General features: G+C 41.9%; 1 protein-coding gene across 2 annotated transcripts; it reads left to right on the top strand.

Moving 5' to 3' along the window:
* Window positions 1–50: 50 nt before the first annotated feature.
* Window positions 51–27,387, top strand: st6gal1 (ST6 beta-galactosamide alpha-2,6-sialyltranferase 1). 2 transcript variants are annotated; one of them, XM_051400837.1, is made up of 9 exons: window positions 51–329; window positions 1,956–2,069; window positions 11,775–11,981; window positions 18,146–18,517; window positions 18,633–18,897; window positions 19,111–19,208; window positions 20,259–20,360; window positions 21,076–21,250; window positions 21,886–27,387. In XM_051400837.1, the coding sequence occupies exons 2-9, from the start codon at window positions 2,058–2,060 to the stop codon at window positions 22,155–22,157; spliced, it is 1,503 nt and encodes a 500-aa protein (XP_051256797.1). In that variant the 5' UTR covers window positions 51–329; window positions 1,956–2,057; the 3' UTR covers window positions 22,158–27,387. The 2 variants fall into 2 exon arrangements, with proteins under 2 accessions (XP_051256797.1, XP_051256798.1); XM_051400838.1 differs by having other exon boundaries at window positions 51–353.
* Window positions 27,388–27,995: the final 608 nt, after the last annotated feature.

Genomic DNA, 27,995 nt, shown 5'->3' with positions numbered 1-27,995 from the left:
TGAAGAAGAAACCCAAGCTTTTATTTTGACAATCTGGACGGAAACGCGTTTGTTTCCCGCGCCGCTAGCTTGCCGCGCTCGGTGCCGCTGCAGCCTCCGCGGTCGTCAGCAGAGAACTCACCGCTCCGGTTCGTGCTCCTACAAATGCCACCGGACACCGACAGCGGCCTCGGACCGGACGGACGGACAGCGACGGGACGGCGACCCGCGGGACTCACCGGGAAACATGGCGGCGGGAACAACAACCTGCTCGGTACCGTAGCGACGATAAATCAGAGAGGAACGACGCGGTTGGCGGGCTGGTAGCGGAGGAGCATCACTTTACACAGGTCAACGAATATCAGCGCAACACCGTAAAAACACGTCTGTCTGTCTGTCTGTCTGTCTGTCTATTGATCGATATATTGATCAATGCATTTATTCCCATCATGCTCCTGTGCTGATCCTGTGTCACTCGCGTGCTCTCTGATGATGGCCTATATTTAAATAAATATATAATTTAATTTTTAATTTGAACTACATTAATTATCTGCTGTAATCATTATATGTTCTGTATAAACTTCTAACACAATTATAGATTATAAAATACAGAAATATTTTATTTATTTTCTAACATTTTTATCTGTTTCTTCTCTCCAGTTCAGATCTTTAACAAACACAACAATAATATAATATTGATGATAACAACGTACATAATAATCAATAATAAAACTGATAACTGCCGCACACTTTAGAGCGTTTACTGAACGTGGGATAAATGAGAACTTGCTGTTCACTCGGGGTCAGATGGGAATTCAGAGACTAGTTTAACAATCAATAAAAACACCGATCACACAGATCAGAAACCGTTGATTTCCTGTGGTATGGCGCTCCTGGCGTGCACCACTTCCTTCGTGTTTTGATGGCGTTTACCGTCCCGCTGAATACTCGTTGTTTTTTCTCTCCGTTGCTCTTGGCGAACACCGCCACCTGCTGACGTAAATGTGTGACAGATTATTGATCATCAATGCAGATCGGCTGTTATTGGACCTCGCAAGACATGTCGCGATCATCCCGCCAAAGAGAATCGCGATTTATTACGATAATCATCAAAAACATACTGGAAGAAACATTTATTATATTATATTATTATTATTATTTATATTTACATATAAATATTTCTGAAGTATCTCGGAGAGTCGATCTTGAGTCTGAATGATAAATAATATGAGTGCATGTAAGGATAATTCAAAACCAGCACACTGAAAACTCTAATAAAAGCCCGGGTGTTCACTGAACTCACCCTGCCTTTATCGGGGACAGGCCTTTATCGGGGGACAGGCCTTTATCGGGCAAACTAACAGCTTTAATCAGGCAACCCCGGTGAGCTTTAAGAGGTTTTAACAAAGAATTTCTGTAAATAACCAGGCCCTAAATGAGACCTGCCTTTTTTGGACCCTGCTTTTACTAGATCGTCTCCTTCCCTGCCCCAGTTTTTACAAAGAAGTTATGATAACTTTTCATCATGACGATCTTTAGATTGCACCGAACCCGAAGTCAGATTCTGCAGGAGTTCGTTAGAGAGCTCGAGTGTGTGTGTGTGTGTGAGTGTGTGTGTGTGTGTGTGTGTGTGTGTGTGTGTGTGTGAGCTAGAGGTGGGCGATATATACCGTTTGCGATAATATCAACGTTGTTTTGACGATGTGCAAATTTCCATTATCGAGTATTTAAATTACTTCGCCAAAAATATTGAAAAACAAGCGGAAACTCCTCACATCCATTAATACACGGTGCAGCAGCGCTCTCTACAGCATGGCAGGATTCAGTCACATGACTAGTGGACCTACGAGATCACATGAAGTTAAAGGATATCGACTGATTATCGTTATCGCCAAAATCCCAAAAAATAACGAGATATTATTTTTATTAGTGTGAGCATCACTCAGCTGACAGTGTGAACACCTCTCCGTCCACAGAGACCATGAGGGGAAACCTGAAGGCAGCAGCTTGTTTCTGAGCAACAACAACAACAACGACAACGACAACAGCAACAACAACAGCGAGCGGAACCACACAGCATGGGCTACAAGGTAACGTCAGCACAACAAACAAACAAACAAACAAACAAACAAACCCTCCTCACAGCGTCCAGAGTGTAAAATCAGAGATGACCCAGCCGTAGTAACAGTCAGTGGAGGCGTCAGGATTCGTTCACCTGCAGCAGGCTTCAGTCAGCCGGGAGTCAGTCGGGTTGGACTCTCCTGGTCCAAATCAGTGCGGGGGTCGGGTTCTGTCCGCCTCATGCTAACTGACCGAGACGAGAAGCAGCTCTCGGTGGTGAGGAGTCTTCATGTTAACTCACTACTGTGTGAAATAAATAGCTGGAAAGTTAAATTCAGTATCCGGGTTGAACAGAAAGTTAAATCTGGATTAGTCGACTAGACCAACAGTCAGAAAACTGTCTCTTAATTTAAACACTGAACTCAGTCAGATAGTCCAGCATTATATTTAATGTTACATCATCTGCGTTTAAACGTCGGTGAACGTGTTGGGACGCGACTGAAGTCACACGGACACGAGCCGGATAACCGGACAGATAGCCGGAGATGGATCTCATGGCTGATTGATGGTCGTCGGGAAAGCTGATACACGATGCCGCTGGCTGGTTTCACTTTGTGATGATGTGAAGTTAACAGAGGATAATGTTACAGCTTTAGGGGAGCAGGTAAACTAACGCTACATTATCTAACTGTCAGTCAGCGCGTAGAGCGAGGCTGACAGCTGTTTTATAATGCGATCGCTGGTTTCTCAGTGCTTAATGTCGTCCTGACTCACCATAATCTGGGTATTTCTGCTCGGCTCCACCATCCTCCCTCTCTGACAGATTAGCAGTGTGAGGTTAGAGAGTGAAACCAGCTGCTAGAGTCACAAATCTGCCCCAAATTAGGACTCTTAAAACCAGCCTGTATCCCCGGTTAGCGGCGGGTGGCTGCAGAGAGACGACATTAACCAGCATCGTACGTTAATAAAATATCATAATTAGTTTAACCGGTTAGTATTTCTGGTATTTTTAACCTTAATATAATTTAAACAGGTGAGTTGTAAAATCGTCATGAACAGAGAAAGTAGCTCTGGAGACCAGAAGGCTGTAAACATGTTGGGACAGTTTATTACGGAGCCTCGTGGAGACTCACTGCTGGAGCCAGCCTCTAGTGGCCGGTAGAGGAACTGGTCCAACTGTAGTGGTTCCTCCATATAAAGCTGCAGTTTGTCCTGTAATACAGACGTTTTACTAACAGCACCGATGATATCTCACATAATGTGATGCACTGTGTAAACAGCTTTATGGATTTATACACTAATTGAATTTGAGGAGGAAATTTTAACCACAAATTGAATAAATAGATGTTGACACACTGATACAGCTCAGTGTCAGATCATTGGATCTGAGTATCGACTGTCGCTCTCCTCTTCTGATTAGAAAGCACATCATTCTCACTCTGTTGGGGGAAGGGGAGATCATATATATATATATATATGTATATGTATATATATATATATATATATATATATATAGGCAGCTCACCCGAGTAAAGCGTACGTGTGGAAAGATTATATTATCGGAATCACAATACGGCCAAATGCAAGATCCAAATGACAGTAAAATGTGACAAACAACTTTCTAATGAAGAACTGTAGAGCTGCAGAGTTGTTCCTTTACAACACTGCTGTCTAACATTTGCATTATGTTTTTACCATATCGTGCAGCCCTTATAAATATATGATATTTGAATACAGATGTATGTGGAAGGTTTGGTCACTTGTTGACAAATAACTTTGTTGTTTCATTGATGAGAGAGAGGAACTCGGCCTCTCGAAGGGTTTGGAACATAAAACACAATATATTACATTATTTTTATTTCATAAATTGAACAAACATAAATAGATTGGGCACCATACACTGTTTTATTCCCATTCTTCCTCCCAAAACACTTCAACATATAATCGCAGGCACGTCCTGCAGCTCTTTTAAGATCCACACACAGACGTTTAAGGATATTTAAGTCTGTGAGGGCCCTTCAGCTGGGTCTCCTGAGTTGGTCTGTGGTGGATTTTGAGGTACGTTTAGGGTCATTATCCTGTTGTAGAAGCTTTCCTCTGTCCGCTGTACCTGTGCAGTGTTTCCTCTGTCACTGTTATTTTCATTAAGTGCTGCTCCTTTTTTCTCCTAACGTACCTTAAATGTGGCGTCAGATGTACTCAGCCAGCCGTTAATCTACCTGTAAAGCCTGTGTATATAAATATATTATACATATATTCTACTTTTTTAATATTTGTTCACGAGGGTCCAGAGAATCTAAATGTTTTAGGCTGGTCTCTCTTTCAGTTCTTGTTGGCTCATAATTGATCTTTTTCTGCCACAAACGGAGACATTGAGCAGCTGGAATAAATGTCACACTGCAGCCGACCAATCAGCCGCTGCGGTTTGATTCAGAGCTTTACTGCTGCTGACACATACATAACCACCGAGCTCACTCTCAGTCCGCCAGGCCAGATTAAAACACACACACACACACACACACACACACACACACACACTCACTCACTCTGCAGCAGCAGCCCTACCTTTTAATCTTGAGTAGTTTATGGCTCCACAAATCCATGCATAATACACAAACACCTCTGGCTGCCTGTGTGTGTGTGTGTGTGTGTGTGTGTGTGTGTGTGTGTGTGTGTGTGTGTGTGTGTGTGTGTGTGTGTGTGAAGGCAGAGGATTTAGGGCGACATCTTTAAGCAGATATCTGGTGACACCACCATCTGTCTGAAGCTGTACAGCCTGCAGCGCTGCAGTGATGTTACATTCATTCATTCATTCATTCATTCATTCATTGAGAGGAGGAGGAGGTGTCACATCCTCCGGCGGCCATGTTGGATGTCCACAGCTGTGTGAGCAGCAGCTGTGGTTCTCTGTCGTCGTATTTTGCAGGTGATCCGCTCTCTATGTGCTGATAGTGAACCTAAAGCGTCTGTAACAGATGTTTTTATGAGACGAACATCTGCAGCTCCTCTCACGGAGCTTTACAGTCAGTAAACAAACTCATTATTTATTTGTCGGCTACAACTTTACTGTTTTGGTTCACTCTCAGAAATTCTCTCGGATTCTTCGATACAAGCTACTCGTTTGGTATCGATTCCTTTTATACAACAAATTTAATACAATTACATAAATCAATCATGTTTGTGCCATAACAGCCCTTAAACATTGAGCTTGTCCGTGTTACACAAAACCTATGAGAGAACCTGAGGGTCGGGAGCCTCCACTAGGGGTCGCCAAAGCTTCACAGGGGGGTCGCAAGGCCTTCTTGATATCTCAACATATGGTTCACTGTGAGGAAACGTAAACTGTCTAATAGAACAACGGTCGAGCATCAGGGAGAAGAAAACACTGAATCTGTAAAAAGAACCGAAAAAGTTCCCTAAAAATCTTCTTAAAATTCATGCAAATCACTGGTTTCACACAAACTTCCTGCAGTTACTGAGCTCACTGTTTGGGTTGAATATAATATGAAATATCCATAAAATATGTCACTGAATCAGTTTGCTGAGGGATAGAAAAGGGACCCATTAAGGGAAAAGGTTGGGAATGAGGGCACTTTATCATGTTTTGGTGCATTCAAGAGAGCAGAGAGGCAGTCGCCAGATATTTCCTTCTGGAGTTTATAGATAGCGAAAGCAAATAAACAGCATTGCAACTTAAAAAGGTGAGAGATTGAATAAAGTTGATTAAAACCAGCGGAACGGCCCCCCCGCTGACAGACGTTCACCCACAGTAACGCTGATAAAGATGTGAGAGAAACAAGGTCACAGACTGCTCCTTCCTTCTGTTGAAGTGAAGTGGAAGCAGCTGTTTCCCCTCAAAGGCCTCTTTATTCTCTCGCTCAGGTCCACCATGCAGATCCTTTCAGTCACTGTTTTATTTCAGCTGCCAGATATGAGGACAATGAGCGCTGTGTGATAACTTTGTGATGAACGCTTTAGTTCCTAAATCTGCCGGGCTGTGTACATTGAGAGCAGCAACAGTAACTATTAAAAGGCAGCCGTCAGTGTCCGTTATTCTATCTGTCCTGACAGAACTGGATCGATCTTCCAATCAGCAGCAAAACTAGACTTTTAAAATCACCCTCCTCTGTCAATCATTGTATATAAAACCCTGCCCCTTTATTAAATTAACGATCGGATCCAGAACTGAATTCAGTTTGAATGGAAGTGGAAACAAACCATCGTGAGCTCAGCGGTATAAAGTATTGCTCTCGTCCCCACAAAACCGGGACGCATCGTCTGTTATTCGGACTGAGCTCACGCCTGCTGCACATTCAGCCTCTGGCTAAGCAGCTGCTGTATGTATAGAAACAGGAACATATTGATCGCATACGTTCCCTGCACTCGTACGCAGCACGGCGGGCCACAGGGGGCCATTTACTGCAGGCAGTGGATTCAATTGATCCCTGTCGTCCTCTGGTCTGTGTTCTTGTCATTGGCTGCGGCCCATTTGGCCACGTTGCACATTAGCATAAACAGGTGGCGTCCAGAATCCGAGGTTGGCGCTCCTAAGTCACATTTTATACTCAATATTCCCGTTTTAAATGCAGTTCCAATGCACTAAAACTCCTCCTGGTGCAGCCCAATGTGCTCCCAGGCCAGATGGGGTATATAACCCCTCCCAGAACAGGCCTGGGGTCCCCTCCCTGGTGGATGTTTCCTCCACTGGGAGGCGAGAATCGGCACGGAGGGGTTTTGTGTCCCTGTGGGCTGTGAAGAAAGATAACCGCAGTGTAAATATTGTTCTTTATGTGCGAGTTGGACGCTCTGCAGCCTCTGATTTTAAGGCTTTAAAAACTGCATTCTTCTACCTGGTGCAGGAAACGCTGAGTCACGTTAGACCACCCCCCCCGAGGGATTTATTTTGGCTCAGTGTTTATATTTCACTGTGTCCATACTGTTGGTGTGAGTCTGAGCCTCACTAGCTCAGCCACAGGGTTAAATCACTCTGTGGACTGCGGAGGATGGGGGTCAGATCGCAGACTCCTGTGTTTGTTCTTACTTTCACTGGTGGGATAATCCCTGTGTACGTTACTGTAAGACTTCAAAAGACTGGGATGTAAACAGAAAGTATAACATGACAGAGTTGGCGTGGTCCACTGTGGGCTGCAACTTGAGCCCGTGTTTGTTTTGCATTTTGCCTGATTTGCAACATTAAAAGCAGCCGAATGATCATCAGCAGCTCCTGTTTGCAGTTCGATGTACAGACAGAATATCAGTGGATCAGTTCAACACTGAAGAAAACATAAAAACGTAATTCTCAGGAAACTTCTGAGTTGATTAATGGACATTTATTCTCACAGTAATGACATCATCGGAGAGTGAGTCGAAATCTAAAACACCTCTCTCTTTGTGTGTCTACATTTGACTGACTCATTTGTTTAAACGTCACATTGTTCACCTCAATCTTTTATGCAAACTGCGGCCGTCTGTTTGTGTGTGGATAAGCAGTCGAATCTGCAGCCGCACTTAGAACAAACTTCTAATTGATGAACACATGCACACACCCGTCCCTTTCACCTCCACAGTAAATTCACCTCACGTCTCCCTGATCGTAATGACCCTGTGACCTTTACATGTTCAGCTCCACTGCTGGTAAACATCAGTATTATTCTTCAATCCTGTTTTTATAGCAACGTGAACCTGGACATGTTGTAGTTTATGTTAGAAATGTACATTAAGGGTCCCAGCATTTAGAAATTGATGCTAAGACAGCATTAAATATCACGTATATGGACAATATTTCAGCAACTGTTTGGCTGATTTGGACACTATAGGAGAGGTTTTGGGGGTTGATTTAGGACAACGAATCAATTTCTGACATTTTTCCTAATAAAAAATGGCCGTTTAAACTGGTACACAACCCGGCTCAAGGCTGGACAAAGAAGGAGAGAACGCACATGAGTTGTAACTGAAGATATGTTTATTTAACAAAACTAAAAAAGAAATAAAGCTAAAGACAAACAAATTCAACCAAACCGAACACAGTGAAAGCCAAGGTAGAGAGAGAGAGAGAGACCAGCTGATTGCCTCCAGTCTATATAGTCCACCAGGCCAAGTGAACTCAATCTGGCTGATTACCCGACGCCACCCACCAGGCTCTTTGAGGGAGAGACATGGTAACTCTGTGGGCTGATTCTGATAAAGTTTGAGTTGATTTTGAGGTTATTTATCTGCTTTATATATTGGAGCTGCATTTCAGACTCAAGAAAGCTCAATGTCACTGGTGTGAATGCTCAGATGTTATATTTGCTGCAGCACTGACCTCTGTCTCTCTGTCTCTCTGTCTCGTATGTCTTTAGCATGTAAATAACCTCAAAATCGACTCAAACTTTATCAAAATCAGCTGATCAGGAGTTGAAATATGACCCCATATCAGTAAAAACTGATTCATTATCCTCAGTAATAATGCGGCTGCAGATTCGACTGCCTATTCATGCAGAAAAAAGATTGTCGCAATTTCCATAAAACATCGATGTGAACAGCGCGGCGTATTAAACAAATGAGTCAGTCAAATGTAATACACGTACAGGGTCATTACTGTGTCCATTGAGAATAGATGTCCATTAATCTTCTATTTATCAAATCTTTATAATGCAGAAGTTGCCTGAGAATAAACACAGGCTCAAGTTGGCATTTAGAAACTAATGCTAATTTGCATATGTTTGTATAATTAGCATTAATAGGCAAAATCACCGATATGGGCATACAGGAGGTTTCTGACATATTTAAAGATCAAAACGGCCTTTTAAGCCAGTAAGGGTCATATTTCAACTCCTGATGAGCTGATTTAGATAGAGAGAGTTATTTACATGCTAAATACATACAAGACAGAGGTCAGTGGTGCAGAAAATCTAACATCTGAGCATTCACAGCAGTGACATTGAGCTTTCTTGAGTCCAAAATGTAGCCCACAAATATTAAGCATATAAATAACCTCAAACTTTATCAGAATCAGCCCACCGGGAGTTAAAATATGACCTCTACCGGTTTAAACGACCATTTTGATCTTTAAAAATGACAGAAATTGATTCAGCTACTTATACAAACATATGCAAATTAGCATCTGGCAGTTTCTAAACGCTGGGGACCCATAATGTGCATTTCTAATGTAAAACTCATTCATGTGAGTTTCATTTCTTCAAATGTGGCAGAACAGCTCGGACTCAATGACCTTGACTTTTTGGTTCGTAAGCCAAGCATCGATACGGTAATTCTGACGCCATGTTTAACGTGATACAGTGATAAAGTGGCGACGATCTTTAGGTTTAGATTAAACAGATTGTGACGCTCAATTCATTTGATAAGGTTAAACAATATTACCTGTATTAACAGCCATCTTAAAACATTAATAATAGATCATTAATAATAGCTGCTCCCTCTAGTGGTGGCTGATTTCACACACGATGAGTAAACAGTAAGTGTCAGTACGAGCCTTCATCCTTCCAGCCATTCTGCAATGACTGCAGTCAGTCTATCGGGGCGAGCCGCCACCAGGGAACCGGTTCAGGCACCTTGTTTAAAACCATCTGGAGTGTCTCCGCCAGAACTAAAACATTGGTTCTCGAATAGAACGAGAACATAGCAGGTTTTCCTCAGGGATTGTTCAATCAATAATAATATCAATCAACACATAGATTATATGAGTCAGATGGACGTTAAAGATCTCCAATAGTGAAGCCAGAACCTCTCTATCGCCCCCTGGTGGCCAACTGCAGGCAGGAACCTGTAACTCAAACCACAGAGGTCCTCTTTCTCATTATTAATATCCCCCCAGACTCTTCTGATGTCCTCATTTACTTCCATTGAATGTGACTGAGGTCGAGTGTAGCTGGAAATGCATTGTGGGAAAAAAAACGGACTCCTATAATGGACTTCCAACATTTCCCTCTCTCTTTTCTCCTCGTTCTCTCCGTCTCTCTTTCTCTCACTATGTTTAGACCTCTCTCATTCAGCCTTCCCTCCTCTTTTTCTGACTGATGAATCCAGCCATCCTCCTCCTCCTCCAACTCCTCCTCTTCTCTTTCTCCCTGATTTCACCCGGGGCAATGACGGCACACTCCTGCGTCCTTATTCTTCTTCGCTGTTTCACTCACTCGCTCACAGCGTCAGAGGAAGGATTCAGACAGAAAACCTGTTTTTATTTGTCTAAATTATCAGTCATTAAAGAGTCAAATTACAAATTAAATATTTCATTTCATTATTGCAGATGGTTTTGTTTTTATTATTATTACCATTATTGCATTATTTATTTAGGTATTAATTAATCTATGTATTTATTGACTGTTTATGTGTTTTTTATTTATACTTACAAATGTAATGCCAATTTTAATGTCAGTTAATAAAATACGTTTATTTGTTTATAGATTTTAATTATTTCCTTGACAGTCGTGGGCCTCCGTAAGAATACAAGAGGACAAAGCAAACAGTTTCTGAGCCAAACGAGGGCAAGTGCTGAGCCAGAGAAAACAAATACACAAATAAATAAACAACTCGCACACTGCAGGACTCAAGTGTTTAAAGCAAAGTGACCAACCAAGGTGACAATCTCATTTACACATTACAGGAACATAAACGTACATTATATACATTATTTATATACATTATTTATCCCCATTTATACACACACAGTTTCTGTTAACCATCAATAAATACAGGTATTTTTTCAGTCGATAGTTATTGTTGAAATTCAGAGTTTATGCACAACCAAGGGTACAAAAAGCTGAGAGGCTGGAATTCCACGCATCCTGGAAAACCTGGAAATTCAGAGACTAATGATCAAATATCCTGGAAAATAATCTATGCTGTCCTGGAAAATGTAAATTGTATTTTACCCCCTCACTCATCCCCTACGTAAACTTCGGTTAGAGGAAAACTGTAGTAATCTGTAGTAAACTGTAGTAAACTGGTCAAATCACCGGAGATTCTGCAGAAAAATCGGGCTAACGTCGACTTCTCGTATAAATACTGACCTCCTACCTGTAACGAACCTGAGACACTTCGTAATGAACTCTGTGTCTTTAAAGATGTGTTAATACGAAGCCTAACGCTAAATTTTATGACCACTTGTGAGAAAGTGCTGTCCTGTATCGTCAAGAAAACTCCTGGAAAATGTCCTGGAAAGACAAATGTTCATTTATTTTATTATAATTTTTTAGAAAAGCTTCTGTGAAATCAGAAAAACACAAATAAAGTTTCATATTTTTACCACTTTATATTCCCAGATTATCAGGCGTCCATTTCTTATCGTTTGCAGCTCTCGTTCCTGTTATAAGTGTGAATGTCAGCCATGATAAGAGCTTGTTTCTGAGTAGAGCTTCAGTGCTTCCTCTGCTGTCTGTCTTTTATGGGAGGAAAGGAGATCCTGCTGACCCACTTGCTCAGGGAAAAAAACCCCAGCTCTCAGTACAGACGAGCGCTGCCAGCAAACACTGCATCAGTCCAGATTTCATTCCCTCTCACAGCAGCTGAAAGTACAAATAATGCATATTTAAACTCGCAGTTGGGGGCAAAAATTCAGACATTTCAGCACCTTTAAAGTCAGTGATTGAGCACAGAGTCACTGCAGGGCGCTGGAGGACCGGGGGGAGTCAGTGCCTGCAGGGTTTGAGCCTTAATTCGCTTCCACTCTGATTTTATTTGTTGTTTTGGATGAACTCTTGTGGACAGTGTGTCTGTGAATGTGTCCTCTGCAGATCCCCGGCGCAGCGATGGACAGAGTCAGCCTGCTGTGGCGTCTGAGGCGTCGGGCTCGCCGCGGAGTGCTCTGCATGGCCTTCTTCTGCATCTCCATGGCCCTGCTCTACGCCCTCTGCGCCGAGAACAGCGTGCCCGTCACAGACGCCATCTTCGGGGTCCGGGCGAGAACCCGGGCTCAGCCTCGTACCCACTCTGTCATCAAGGTCCGTCGCTGTGTTTCACTGACAAAATACAAAACACTGATATTTCCACAGCTGGTTTCAGGTGTTAATGAGCTCCGACTCCATCCAGACTACCACTGCTAATACAGTCGGATAATGTCGTCGAGTTGGTAGATTTAACTTTAGATTACTAACTAGTAGTCGTTCGTTAAAGCCAATAGTCAACTAGTCGTCACACGTTGATGATTTTAATGTATTGATTATAATGTGTATATGTGAACAGCAGCCTGTTAAACAGCTGTAATGATTGTGAATCACAACAAGCAGCAAGGAGACTGAACCTTTAGTTCCTTTATTCCAACACAGTGTAACATCACACAGTCTGGTTGTTCAGCACACAGAATAAATAACTGAAACTGATCAGACTGATCGATACGATGGATGATGGATAACGTTAACAGTTACTAATTAACTGGCTACAAACTGGCTCCTCTTCCTCCGTTTCATTCCTCTCGTGTTGCTGCCTGAACCCGCCGAGTCTTCATCCCCAGAGTCAGAGTCAGAGTCCTGGTCGGAGCCGCTGACTCCTCCTGTCCTTCCAGCTCCAGGCAGCTAATAGGACCGCTAACTATCTAATAGCAGCTAGAACAGTTAGCATATGCAGCCGTGACTTGTATTTGATATTGATCTCAGTTTAATGATTGGAATAAAACAAATATTCAGACTCCTTAAGACAAAATCCTCTCAAATTGGGGGTTAAATATGTCTAATGTGCATCTATTGTGGGGGGTCCGTGTGCCTCCTCCCAAACTGACGTCTTATTACGATACTAAGCTAAAAATGGAGGCCATTCTTTATGAACCTTCCTCACAGAGGCTCTTAAAGCGTATTCTATCTTTTCCAGTTTGATGTGAAGCTTTCACCCATCTGCTCTGTGTGGGAGGGGATGCATGTTTCCATTTGAAGAGAATTAGCAGTTTTTGCCAGCAGGGCTGTAAATGCAATAACACTGTTATCCGATGCCACGTCAGACACGGACCGTGAGTGGATGCGGGTTGATACTCAGAGCAGTAAATTTCATTAAAGGGGTTAAAAAAACGTTCCTAATATGTTTGTAGAACTGGGCGGATCCTGATGTAACCGTAAACTGGACCCGTCGAGCAGAAGCAGAGGAGGTATTTCATCCAATTAGACCTCTGAGAATTGCACGTCCAGGTCCAGCCCACATGTTTCCCCGGGTGGTCTGGCATTTGTAGAGAGAAGAGACGATGCCCTTTGTATTCAGACTGGAATCAACTGGAGATGTTGGGAGTAAATCTGGGAAAGAACAAAGAGTTTTCAGGGTAAAATGTCTGAGAAAATCTTGGTCAGCTGGAATCCTCCCTACTCTTCAAACAACATCTACAAGTTACAGCTGCGTGATATTACGATGTATTCGTCACAAATCACACTTTTCTAGAGATCATATGCAGTAACAAGGTGGTTCACAGCGGCTCCAACCAGGACTCTGACTGCGAGGAAGACCCGGGAGAGGAGAGGAGAGTTGGGTTGGAGAAGCGAGGAAGGTCGGGGGCATCAGAGAGGCAGCGACAGCATGTAGAGCCACTCACTCTGTTAGACGATTAGACACCACTGCCCTCTACAGGCGAACCTCAGTAACTACGCTAACAATGTTTTATGACTGTCGATCCAAATGTGTTTTATGGCGTCGCCTAAAATACACGACCTATTATTTGACCTCTGACCCCAAACTGCAGATACTGCACTCTGTGTTTGTATTAGCATAAACTGATATATAACGTACCGGAACCCTAACCCGAACGCTGATTTTGCCGGCGTCGTGACCCGAACGACTTCCAGCTTGATGCAGTTTCCGGTCTTTTCGCGGTACTTCCCGGCACACGATCGCCATCTAACGTAAGTCCAAGGAATTTCTACATTTTACAGAGTCTATATGTGGTTTTTCATAAATATACATCAACATTTACATGTATAATTATTATATGAAAGTTACTTTAATGAGGGGAAGCCGCGGGAACGCTTAGATTGCGCTTGGGCGACGATCCAGTTAACTTTAAAAGTCCGTTTCTATTTTCACTTTACAGCTTAAATAAGCTCTCATATGGGTACATATCGTAGCTAGGTTTACACTGATTAGTCTAGCTAATGAAAATGTCGGATATTGTGTTTATACAGTTTGTGGTCGAGGTGGGCGGAGGCCAAATTTTTTTATTGAAATTGAAAAAGTTACAGACGCGGGAAAGGAGAACAAAGGAACAGAGCAAGCGCAGCATTGTTTTTTTAAGCTGTGAAGTATCACAGTACACATGAAGATTTAATGCAAAAATAAGGTTCAAATTAGCTATTCAGATGTATTTTCTTGTTTATAAGCTAAAATAAATAAAGTATATTTTTTATCATGATGTCATCATGTAATAATTGATATATGATGGGTGTGTGCGTGTGAGTAAGAGAGAGAGAGGGAGGGGTGTGAGAGATGTGTTGAAAGCCAGTAGAGGCTTTTATGATAGAAAATATTGGTTATATAGATACACCTCCTTATGTATAAAAACAGTATTGTTGAAACTCAATTTTGCTCTTGTGTTTCTGTCTGAGAACAGAGACAACAGAGAGAGAGAAAGAGAGAGAAGAAGAGAGAGAGAAGACAAGAGAGAGAGAAAGAGAGGGAAGAAGTGAGAGAGAGAGAAGAGACGAGAGAAAGAGAAGACGAGTGAGAGAAAGAGAGAAGAGACAAGAGAGAAAGAGAAGACGAGTGAGAGAAAGAGAGAGAAGACGAGAGAGAAAGAGAAGACGAGAGAGAGAAAGAGAGAGAAGAAGTGAGAGAGAGAGGGGAAGTGAGAGAAAGAGAGAGAAGACAAGAGAGAGAGAATACGAGAGAGAGAGACATAAGGTAGGCAAGGGGTGTGGGTGTGTGAGAGAGAGATTTGCTTTTATTCCTTTACAGGTGCATCAAGATGGTTAAAAACAATGCTTTGGTTTAAGGTAAGTATATTTGTGAGTAAGCATGTGATAAATACATTTGTGCTTGTTGATGCAACATGAAATGAAATACCTATAAAAATGTTACTGTAATTTCTGAAATAATTTGCCTCTTTTAGATGTCTAACATCAGACAGCTGCCCCAGAGGGAGAGGAAGACGAGGAAGTGGACCCCGGAGGCCATGGGAGAGGCCATCCAGGAGGTGAAAGCAGGCAGGCTGAGTCTGGGGCAGGCAGCCAAACAGTTTGGGGTCCCAAAAACGAGCCTGAGTGACCGAGTCAGTGGAAGGGTGGCCTCTGACTGTGTGCACGGTCAGAGGCCACTTCTCACCCCTGCAGATGAAGATTCCCTGGTGGAGTACTGCCTTTACTCTGCCAGTCATGGGTTTCCACTGACAAAGCCTCAGGTTCAGTCTTTTGCGACAGCAATTTATAATCAGTGCTGTCCAGAAGAGAGAAGGGGGAAGTTGGGCCAGACGTGGTGGCTCAACTTCCGCAGGAGGCAAGGCCAGCGCTTCACTTCTCGGACCCCAGACAATATTGACTGTGGGAGGGCATCATGTGCCAAGAGGGGGGCGATTGAAGATTACTTCTGGCTCCTCACTACCACCATGGAGGAGCACGGGTTGAGGGAGAAACCCTGTCAAGTCTATAACTGCGATGAGACGGGGTTTCAGCTGGACTCGTCGAGACGAAAGGTCCTCGTGCCCCGGGGGACAAAACATGCTTACAGGCAGGCCCAGGGGACCAGGGACCACGTCACCGTCCTGGCCTGCCTCAACGCGGCTGGGGAGGATATCCCCCCTTTCATAATTTACAAGGGGGGATATCCCGGGGGGCCCTATAACAAGGAGGGGGTCCCCGACGCCCTCTACGGGAAGTCACCGGCAGGGTACATGGACAGTGAGCTGTTCAGGAAGTGGTTTGTCGGGCATTTCCTGAAGTTCGCTGCGCAGGAGCGCCCGCTGCTGCTTGTTTTTGATGGGCACAAATCCCACCTGGATCCAGAGCTGGTCCGGGTGGCACAGAGGGAGGAGGTCATTCTCCTGTGCCTTCCACCACACACATCTCACATCCTGCAGCCTCTGGATATGAGTTTCTTTGGACCCTTGAAGGCAGATTTCTCTGGAATTACAGGAGATCTGTCGGTAATGACCCACTCCTTCTTGGTTTCCAAGAAGGAGTTTTCAAGGGTCCTTAGGGACTCATATCAGAGGGTGAAGGATCGGGGAGTGGTGGTGGCTGGGTTCAGGAAGTGTGGCCTCTACCCTCTGGACCCGGAAGCCATTGATTGGTCACGGGTCATGCCATCCGGACCGCGGTGTGGGACCTCCTCGCCACCTCCGCCAACCCCATCAGCATCTTCCTGGGACCCCCCACACCAAAGACCCCCCCCCCCCTCCCATCCCTGATAGTTCACCCCCTGTCCCTAGTTCACCCCCTGTCCCTTGTCCCAATCCCTACTCCCCATCCCTGGTAAATAGATCTCAGTGGACCTCCTCCGAGGTGCGTTATACTAACCAAGGTAGGAGGAATACCACCAAGGCAGGATATGGCTCAGGAGATGTCTGATCCATCCAATATGGAAGATCTGTGTGGCCAAGTGCCGACAGGAACTTCCTCTACCCTGCCTGGTGGCTCCCGTCCCAGCCGCAGAACGCACCCCCGGGCGCCTCGGCCTCCAGGGCCTTTCAGCCATTGTCCTTTCAGCTCCTCCCAGCCGTCTGCAGGACCCACGGCACCACTGGTATTGTATTTAACATTAACAGTCTTTGGGCCATCCCATGATATTCAAAACATGTTCTTAAATAAATTTTTCATGAGTAGGTCACACAATATGGGCTGTGTGGCCAGTGGCCTCGTTCTCAAGCATTTGTCTCGGCTGGGAGGAGCTGGACAAAGATGAATTTTGGTGTTTTTGGTGCCTTAATTTGTTCGATAAGTTTGTTATTTAATTTGTTTTTAATTTGATTATCTGTTATCTATTTGTTTGTATATATTTTAAATATTGTATATATTGTATATATTGTAAATATTGCTGTTTTTCAATTTAGTAAAATATTTTTCATGTCATATCATTTGTCTTTTGATTAAATAATACAATTGTATGCATGAACATTTATTTGTTATATTATGCTACATACTAACTCTGCACTGAGTCTATTACAGGTAATTGTTATATGAGCATACAGCATATGTGTCTGTAATTGCTAAATTAAATGCATCAGCTTGTATTTTAAATGAGAAGTGTTTAACAAAATATCCAGTAGGTGGCGGTATAGTGGTATAACTGCATAAATTAGAGTTGTTACTTGTTAAAGCATTGTATCTTATTTTGAAGGGGGAAAGTACGATCCCAGATGAGTTGATGTTAGTTTGTCAGTCTCAGGAACAACTTAATACCCCCACAACACCAGCAGTGTTCAATGTTTACAGCGGGCGGACGCTGCCGTTCGACTCGGGACACCGGCAGCTCACGGCTAAATCACCGGTGTTAGCATCCTTTTACAGACTCTAGTAAAGACCGAGCAAAAGTAAATGTTTAAAACGATACACGGTTAGAAAGGTAAGAAGTTCGTCTTTACTTTAGCACCTTAAAATCAACCGAAACCATTACATGATCATTTAACTTAGTAGTTAAAGGGAATTCATATCGAATATTGGCATGAAAATCGTTCGGGTTAGGGTTCCGGTACGTTAGGTAGAGCTGTAACTGCTGTCTGTCTTCTTCCTGACAAAATTACATTTATTACATTAAATCTGTATTTCTTTTTGTTTCATGTGTAAAAAGCTGAAATAGATTAGTTATTAAGAATTTAAGTATTATTTTGTGAACCTATGAAACATTTATTCTAATTAATACATAGCTAGTTAGCGCAGTAATATCTGAACTATCTGCTCCAATGTGCTCAGCTAATAACACACAGATGAAGTCAGTCAGAGTTCCCAGAGGAGAACATAAAGATTCCCTTTGTTTTGATTCCAACATTGTCCTGACACTGAAGACTGCAGTTTGGTCTTTGATTGGATTTTGTAGTTACTGCAGACTGAACCTTTGATACAGACATGTAAGAGTAGATTAAATATAGTACAACAGTTTTGTCTCTTAAACATAAATCTTTAAAATCAGAGGGAAAGTTTGTCCGGTTATTGAGTGATTTCCTCCTCTGAGGTTGGTTCGATCTACGTCCCTCTGACCCCCACAGGTGCTGCGCGGCGGAGCCAAGCCGATCAACATCGACCCCCAGAAGCTCCCGGGGGTCGTCCCAGGGGACCCTCACCGCCCAATCCCGGTCCTCTCCTCTCCAAACCACACCCATGAAGCCGCCGCGGACACGACGCCGAAGCGGAGGCCGAGAGAGCGGGACACCTCTGGGTTTTTCTCTCGGCTGCTGCCGCGCCCCTTCACTCGCGCGTTGGAGACCCTGTTTGGAGGCCGGCGGAGGGGGGACCTGAGCGGGCGAGGCGGGGACGCCGAGTTCTTCGGGCCTCACGGGCTCCTGGGAGAAGTCTGGGATGACGAGATGTCCAGTAACATGCTGGGAAGCAGACTGAGGAAGGTGGTGCAGAATTATCAGGTGAGGAAAAACTAAATATATTGTCACAATTCTGACATTTTATCTGAAAGTTCAGTTTCAGAACAGGTTGTTTTATTTTGTGTCCTTAAACATCTTTTGTATCTCGATGATTCAGGCGATGAATAAGTACGGGGTTGAGTTCTCGGGCCCTGGCGGCGTGTCCAGCAGGCCCAAGCTGAGCGGCCCAAAGCTTCTCTGCCAACTTAAGGACAAGGTGGAGGTCACGACTCTGACCCCTGACCTCAAGCCCTTCTCCTCGCTGCCCTGGGCCGCCCAGCTGCCGTCCTTGCAGCTAACCTCTGAGCTCGGGCCGTACAAGAGCTGCGCCGTGGTGTCGTCCGCTGGGTCGCTCCGATACTCCGGACTGGGGAAAGAGATCGGTGAGATATTTTTTTTACATGGATGTTCACATATGGACGAGGTTGTCTTTATGTGGGAGTCTATTTTGTCTCTTTGACCACAACTTAAAGGTTCTTTATGTTTCAGAAAACTGTTGTTAACAGTGACACCAGTGGCCGTTAGGTGAATGTGTTGCGTCAGTCACTCCGACAGTTTCACTTCTTCTAAAACTGATTTCTTTCGTTGAATCGCAGACTCTCACGACGCCGTGCTGCGTTTCAATGCCGCGCCCACCACCGGGTACGAGAAGGATGTCGGATCTAAAACCACAATCCGCCTCATCAACTCACAGGTAAACACACCTCCTGACGGACACAGACAGGAAGACGGGTTTTGTACAGTGAATAAACAAGGCGGCAAAGACGCTGTAAAAATTAATGATTTGATATTTTTCAACTCATTTTCGGTTCTTATTTATAAAAGAGACTTAAAAATATGGCGGAAACAATAATATAATGTTATTTATTCAATATGTGAAGGGAAAATAATACGAGTCTTGATAGCAGCAGTTGAGTTTACTACTTTTAAAGATTACAGACTCCAAATGGAAACTATCGAACTACAATCTTCTGACAATATGTGTGAATATAACGTTGCATACACATCAACAGTTGGATTATAAAACTGATTATTTACATAATAAATATTCAACTAATTGTAAAATCTTCTACAAGTCTTTCTCTTTTGAACTGGACTATGAGGAGCTGAAGGTTTGTAAAGAAAAGTGTGAATTGATTTATTGATAATATAATTAATAAGAAACAGGACGAACCACATTCTGGATGAATTTAAGCCACATATGTTGAGTTATTCTGGTACAAAGGCTTTTACATTTTATTCTTCATCAACACGTCTGAACGCATGCTGGTAGTTGCTATAGTAACCAACTGGTGAAGATGCTGCTTTCAACTATTTTTATCCTTATGTAAGATTTAAAAAAGAAAAACATTCACATGAAGACGAAATATCAACAAAACATCTCAAATCTTTAAGGATTTTTTATAAATGATGATATTAGAGTTCTTAATTTATGTGTTCTTGTTTTTAAGGTTTCCCCTTAAAGTTCAACATATGTTAACATGGTACAAAATAGATTCAAGGTTATATTGTTATAGTATTATTTACAACACAAGGTTGTAGAATGGAATTTAAATATAGTTCCCTTTATGCTACATTTAAAAACAAAAATAATTAGAAGAATAATTACTTGAGTTTGTGCTTTAGAAACTTGTTAAAGTATTTTTTCTGGGTTTATTAAAGATTAATTTATGTAATGAGATATGAGTCAGTGGCACTGTGTCATACATTTGGGTATATAATAGAATATTTACCTGTCTCACAGGTGATGGCGTCTGATGACCACCGTTTCCTGTCCAGTTCTCTGTACAGCTCAGGTGCTCTGGTGGCCTGGGACCCCGCCCCCTTCTCTGCTGACCTCACTCAGGTGACGTTTACATCATCAGGGTTTCTGCAGGTTCAATTTAAGACCTTTTTAAAACCAAATTTAAGACCTATCTTACGTCCATATTGGCCAAAAGGACATGAAGGAAAATCAGTATTGGTTCCACGTTGGTTTCTTTTTGTAGTTGTTACAAAGCGATCAATACATAATTCTTCCAAAAACACGTTTACTTCATTATTATTACATATATTTTAAGGCCTAAAATACAGATTATTGGACTTTTTTAAGACCCCACAGATCATACAGCTCTCACAGAAAACAACATCTATTATTGAATGGTGCTAAAAAAAAACCCTGTTCTGTTTGTTTGGACAAAAGCCGTCATCACAGCAGAAAGTCCATCCATTGTCTACATTTTTGGAAATTTCCACATAAAAAGTTAGCCAAAAAAAAAAATAGTGGTTCCTTTTTGGAGAAAAAACAACAAAAAAAAAAAAACAAAAAAATAATTATTTTAAAAAAAAAAAAAAAAAAAAAAAAAAAAAATAAAAAAGGATTTTCTTTATTTATTAGTTTTTTTAAAAATTTTTTTTTGAAAAAAAAAAAAAAAAAATTTTTTTTTTTTTTTTTTTTTTAAATTTTATGCTCACCTTCAACTCTCTCACGCCCTCTTGTGGAGGAGTTTTAAAACTTGTACTGACACCCGAATTAAAACCTACAGTAATGCATTAACACTAATATGTGCCCCCCCCCACAGTGGTACAACAGGACCGACTACCCCATCTTCACCCAGTACCAGAGATACAGGAGGCTCCATCCTATGCAGCCCTTCTACATCCTGCATCCTCGCTTCGAGTGGCAGGTCTGGCAACGAATACAAGACAACATGGCTGAGCCCATCCAGAAGAACCCGCCCTCCTCCGGCCTGCTCGGTGCGTGAGACGTCAACTCTGTCATCACTTCCTGTTTATAATAACAAAAATAAACATAGTAAAATTCAGTAAATAAACGCAGTAGAGTTCAGTAAATAAACGCAGTAAAATTCAGTAAATAAACGCAGTAAAGTTCAGTAAATAAACGCAGTAGAGTTCAGTAAATAAACGCAGTAGATTACAGTAAATAAACGCAGTAGAGTTCAGTAAATAAACGCAGTAGAGTTCAGTAAATAAACGCAGTACAGTTCAGTAAATAAACGCAGTAGAGTTCAGTAAATAAACGCAGTAGATTACAGTAAATAAACGCAGTAGAGTTCAGTAAATAAACGCAGTAAAGTTCAGTAAATAAACGCAGTAGATTACAGTAAATAAACGCAGTAGATTACAGTAAATAAACGCAGTAAAGTTCAGTAAATAAACGCAGTAGATTACAGTAAATAAACGCAGTAGAGTTCAGTAAATAAACGCAGTAGATTACAGTAAATAAACGTAGTAGATTACAGTAAATAAACGCAGTAAAGTTCAGTAAATAAACGCAGTAGAGTTCAGTAAATAAACGCAGTAGAGTTCAGTAAATAAACAGTTCAGATATTGTCACGTTTTAAAGCGTCCTCTCTTTGTTTCCTGTCCAGGCACCGTCCTGATGATGTCACTGTGCGAGGTGGTGCACGTCTACGAGTTCCTGCCGTCCCGCAGGAAGACGGAGCTCTGCCATTACTACCAGCGTTTCTTTGACGCCGCCTGCACACTCGGCGCCTACCACCCTCTGCTGTACGAGAAGAACCTCGTCAAGCGGATGAACCAGGGCTCCGACCGCGACATCTACACCCATGGACGCGTCAGGCTGCCCGGGTTCAGCAAGCTGAACTGCACCCAGGCCGCCGGCGGTGCACCCACACACTGACTGAAACACACAAACACACACAACGCGAAGCATGAAGACACGGAACGGAGAGGACAGACGCATGAACGCTTCGTACTGCCGAACCAAAAGGAACGCTCACTATAAATAGTCCATGTTGTTACTATAGGCTGTAAACACACACTGATAGACGTGCCTGCTGTCCACACACACACTGAACTAACCCCAGTATCAACCTTTAAAGGATCATACCACAGTTTATGGTTATTATGTACACGTAACATGATATTTAAGTGTCTTCCAGACAAAATAAATCAGCTCCTGCACACACTTCGTCCGGCATTTCATATAAAATAATGACGTGAAAAATGTGTGTGGAATTAATTGAAAATCAGCATTCAGAGACTTGAAACCTTACCTTTAAAAATTCACTGGTGCATTTTAAACAGGTTTCAAGTCTTAAAAAATGCTTTGGAAACATCCGTAATATGAAGTGGAGATAATTTATTGGACTTAAACTAAAATCAACGGTATGGTCCTTTAACTTTAATCTGTAACCAAACCAAAGTCTTAAACTGACCCACTGAAGACGTGAGAATCCTCATTAATGAAAACAGTCTCCACCACCGCACAGACCTGTACAGAAAAGGCCTTTACTTTGGAAATGTACATACTGCAACATGTTTGTCATTCCACCGGGGGGGCGCCGTGCTCGCTCCTCCATCTTTGACTTTTACTTTGAAAACCAAATCACAAAGCTACTTTCCTTTCGACTGTTTAGACGGCAGCTGTTTCACTCTGAGCTCCATTTCTCCTGAAGAGAGCTGTGAATTTTATTTTCTCTTTGTTTGACGGTAGAGTCGACTGGATCAGATCCTGGATCAGTTCTTCACTGCCGGTACCGCTCCTCAAACCGTCCCGATCACACCGAGGTCCAGCTCATAAAGACTGTCTGCGTGTATGAAGAAGACAGAAAATACAGCTGCTTTGCTTTGGTTTTTTTGTTTCCTGTGGTTTGGATTTTAGGTTTTTGAATTTTTTACTGCCCTATTTTCAGGGCTTTGAAAAGCACTCCTTCAAGCAGCAGGATGTCCTGAAGTCTCGTCCCAATGTGATTGTATTTGTTCTCAGACTGCGGGAGAGGAAGTTTACTTACTGGGATTGGCGGCTTTAAGTGAAGGAGCCACAGCGAGACTACGCCCACGATAAGCTCATTTAAAAAAGCATCTTTCTTCTTTCTTCTCAACAAAAACAGATGTGTAAATGGGAACAAAAAGTCCTTCTGTTGAGGTGTTTCAATGTGGACAGATATTTATGGAAATATCATGTTCACGTGAATCTAAGTCGAGGTGAAATGAAAAATGCTTTTTTAACTCTTTAAGGTCACATCCTCGGTTATATTGTTCCCCTATTTAACCAATTATGCTAAAAAACATCACAAAAACTAAATTTCTTTATATTTTTATATTTAAATCCAATCATTGTGTCTTCCTGTGAAACTAAATGTGACGCGTGCTTAGATAAGCATGAACTTATGAACCCGTCAATCAATCATTCATTAGTTAGCTAGTGGAGCTCACTGATTACTGTACAAACACAACTTTATCAGAGATTTGGGTGAAACTGGATCAAATTTTATGGAGAGATTATTGTGTCTGGTTTTCCCTCTGACGTCCTCCTCCGCAACTGAACGGGGCTCAGCAGCCTCCAGTGAACCTCAGAGACAGACAGAGGACAGTTTGACGACAGCGGTACCGAGTGGATTTATGGAGGTTCCAGATGGACTCGTTGCTAAAAGAAGCCAACTGTCACCCAACAGTAATGTCAGATGGCGTTAGCTTGTGCAGCTAACACCTCATTACTAGAACTTCAATCAGAAAACCCCGAAACATGGAAGCAGCTTTGGAACCTGGCGGGAAGTTTCTGGTCCAATCGGGTTTGTGCAGACAATCAAAGCTTTATTCAGTACTTTATTCCCTGTTGTCAAACTGTCCTCTGTCTGCATCGGATGCTGCATTCGGTCCCTGTCGGGCTGTGCTGTTCACTATCGGGGACGTACCACACGGCGGTACTGGTCCCTCCCTAACTGCCTGTCTTTACAGGAAACACGTAAATATGAGGAAGCAAACAGCTCTTGTGGACTTTAAACATTATATGAGTTAATGTGGACGTAGTCTGAGATCAAAACAGGAAGTAAACAAATTTAAATTTTAGGACTATTGCAAGTTACGAGAGAATACAGTGAAAATACGGCGGTTGTAACTCCGACAGCACGGCACTCAGATCGGTGATGAGCTCAGAGTTAGCTTAGATAGATAACGTGTAAATAAGACAGCTTTGTTTGAAGGTGTACCCCCCCCGCTGCTAATCTTTATGCTAAGCTAGGACGCACACTCTGTACCGGACAAACGGAGATCTTTAAATGTCGGACGGCGCCTTTAGGAAACCCGTTGGAGCGAGTAAAGACGCTCACACCTCACTGGAGATATTTATTGAAGGAAAAACTTCCTGCGGATTATCCTAACCTCTCCTCTGAACAGTGAGCCAGTAAAAAACCTTAGAGTTTAACAGACTAACAAACATTTTGTACCCACGTTGTCAACCCTGTAACAACCTATTCCCAATAACCTTTTTATATCTTATATAGTGTATATATATATTACAGCAGTAATACCCCGGAGGTCCGTGTCCACTGTGATTCTCAGACAGTTTTATTTCTACAAATATTCGTACGAACATCCGATTCTTTTGTAGTTCAGCAACAGTTAACTGAAACACCCTTTTGGCTGCAATTTGATTTATTCTGATTTCTTTTAGCTTCTTTGGCCACATTTAAACAACAATTCAACACACACAGCTTCTAGCTAACGTAGACGTGCTTCCAGAGGAATTCGTGTCCGGTGGGACGTAACGAAATCGGGAAACGTGTCTCTTTTTCTGTGCTTTTTAAAAAAAATTACAAATATTTAAACATACAATAATTCATAGATAATTCACACGTAACTGCTGACACACCAATACATACATAGACTCATATAACCTATGTACATCGGCACATGTAGCTTCTAGCTAACGTAGATAGCCTGAAGGAATTTGTGTCCGGTGGGACGAACTAAATTGGGAAATCTTTTTGTGCACTTTTCTTTAAATAAAACATATTTGTTAATAACCCAAACATTTATATAACCTATTATTGGAGGCACAATAAAGAAATTAAATAATTTCAGCATATATTTTTTAAGTTCATTAAGAAAGAAAATGCACTTAAGATATCAAAGGTACTTGAGCTGCAACAAGAATACCGGTAGTTAACGATCAGCAATAGCAATTCATGTAATAGTCGATTGTCAACTATAATTTAAATGATTAAAATAAATTAATTTCTCTGATTTAAGCTGCTAAAAGGTGATTTTTTATTTGTCTGCTTTCTTTAGTTCTCCGACGGTAAACTGATCATCTTTAATAATCAATCGATTAAGCAACTAAATTGACTGTCGACTATAAAATGATTTTAATAATTTCCCCCCCAAAAAATCAAATTCTCTGATTTTAGATTCTCAAATGTAAACTTTTTTCTTTAGTCCTCTGACAGTAAACTGCATATCTTTGCATTTTCCACAGTTTTCTAAGATTTTATGGATCAAACAGTTTGAACAAGTCCTATAAACACTGTTGACCTTCGAATACCACAAAGTCCTGAATGAACGTGAGAATGAATCACAGTAAATCTGAGGAACTAGCACATCGGCATTATAGTTTCAGTGCTATCACAGTGAAGTACGGCCTCGAGGGTATTACGACTTTTATTCTATTGTTACTGACGCATGTTGTACCATCTGTAAGTAGTGTAGCAACAGGAGAAAGCAAGCACACCCTCCATCTCTGATTAACAGAGACATTATCCGCATGGCACGAATTCTGCTTTTAATCCCTTAATTTTTCTACACTAAACGTGACCATTGATGTAAAAAGCATTGTCAGCGTCACATGTGAGCCCGGTCATTTGCATGCAGACAAAGACAACGAGCCTGGATTAGCCCGTGTGACGGTGGAGATTACGTTTGTCTAAAACGTGATAGACCAAAGTCTACTTCCTCCTTTACTGTACTCTGATATGCTACGTGCTAGGCCAGCATATCTGAGGCTAGAAAGGGGCGAATATTTAGAGTCAGTACGAAGGAGAAGCTGCCGTCTGTAATTGCTGTGATTTTACCTTGAGAGGCGACGGAGGACGGTCGGTGGCGAGGAGTCAACGGAGCCGCCATTAAACAGTTAATCCTGCTATGCCTTTTATTTTATTTTTTAAAAACTCGAATCTGAGCTCGAGGCCTCGGAGAAAAAAACACAGCTCTGCTTTTGTTTTTCTAATTATTTCAGTTCCATGTTTTCATCAGAACTTTATTCTTTATTCAGGAGGCAAACACTTGAATAATTGATGTCATTACATTTCACAGGAGAACTCGGAGAACGTTTCCTCGCTATGCAGTCGCTCTCTCGTCCCGACTCCTGCTCCTTTAATTTCAGCCCTCAGTGAACGTTTGTTTGAAGCGTTTTACATATTTTTATTTTAGCGTACTGATGCACTTTTTCCTCTGAGAGGGTCGCTTGTTACGCTGTTGACTTAATGTTGTTGTATTTATTTTTTATTTTCTCCTTCGTGGTATCTTGTAAAAAAAAAAAAAAAAAACTGTCTAAAAACATACAACTGAGCATTTAATATTAATGGAGAATTCTTATTTTCCTTTCGTTGTTTTTTCCATTAGCATCAGTTTTCCTTCAATTAACTTTCACGAAATAATCAAGAGCTAAAGTGTAAATGCCAAATATACAGTTTGTTTGTTCCCAAGTGAAAGAAGGGATCACCAGCCAAACCTCTGATTTAACTGCCTGAATATAATTAAACATTTACACAGTCTATAAAACACACAGCTCTAAGTTATGACCCCGATTTCATAACTTTAATATGTTTTAAACTCTGCATGCATCGATTCAGTTCCTAAAACCAGTGCTGTAAATGTTAAAGTCTGTCGGATTAATTACTATTATTGTTATTGTTATTATTATTAATGTTGTATTTTGAAGATTCCTCATTGTGTTACAGACGCTGTCAGTGAACTGTTTACATGATGTTCGACTTTATGTTTCAGGTGTCACGTCAGCCATTTTGTCTGTGTTGAGCAGGAGGTTGTGACAATCGAGTGACGACGAAGAAGAAAAAATACATGTATTTAAAACTTTAGGCCATCGGTCAATAAAGAACTGACAATAAAAAGTCTCCGGAAATCATTTTTAGATATTTAACATGTTTAATAAAAAGAACAAAGTACTAATCAGCCTGTATGATTTTACACAGATAATTCACTTTATTCGAAACAACTTATGTTATTATCTTCATTTATCTAATGTTTATGTTCATATTTATCTCTTTTATATTGTTTGTTGATTGATATTTAGTTGTATTACGTATTTATGGTACTATGGTCGACTCTTCCAGCTTCACCTGGGTGTTCAGGAGTCACGTTGCTGTCCTTAATGAGTGATTGCTTGCACACCTGTAGCCACTCCCTATTTAAGATGCTCACTCTCACAAACTGTTTGCCTGCTGAAGGTCTGGGACGGAAACGTTGGGTCTGTCACCCTTTGACAGCCTGCGTTGAGTTCACAAATGAGCACAGTCGAACACAGCTGGCAATTTCTTTGTATTTTTATATCAAAACCTTCTTCCACGTTGCAGCCCTTTGTTTTGCAGCCTCAAGCTCAGGATTAACCAATAGAATAGAAAATACTTCATTTATCCCCGAAGGGAAATTATAACGTCATAGCAGCTGAGTTAAAAGTCAGGTATTTTTAAAAAGTCTTATTACAGTGGGGAGGAACGAT

The sequence above is a fragment of the Dicentrarchus labrax genome, unplaced genomic scaffold (genome assembly GCF_905237075.1).
Source record: "Dicentrarchus labrax unplaced genomic scaffold, dlabrax2021, whole genome shotgun sequence".
Classification (NCBI taxonomy): domain Eukaryota; kingdom Metazoa; phylum Chordata; class Actinopteri; family Moronidae; genus Dicentrarchus; species Dicentrarchus labrax.
The sequence above is the reverse complement of the archived record's forward strand: the minus strand, read 5'-3'. Positions and strand labels throughout refer to the sequence as shown.

What these genes read in the sequence shown, in the direction of transcription:
- st6gal1 (XM_051400837.1), top strand. An exon ending in AGGTGGTGCAGAATTATCAG is followed by an intron (nt 18,518 to 18,632) that starts GTGAGGAAAAAC and finishes TCGATGATTCAG; the next exon opens with GCGATGAATAAGTACGGGGT. An exon ending in TCCGCCTCATCAACTCACAG is followed by an intron (nt 19,209 to 20,258) that starts GTAAACACACCT and finishes CCTGTCTCACAG; the next exon opens with GTGATGGCGTCTGATGACCA.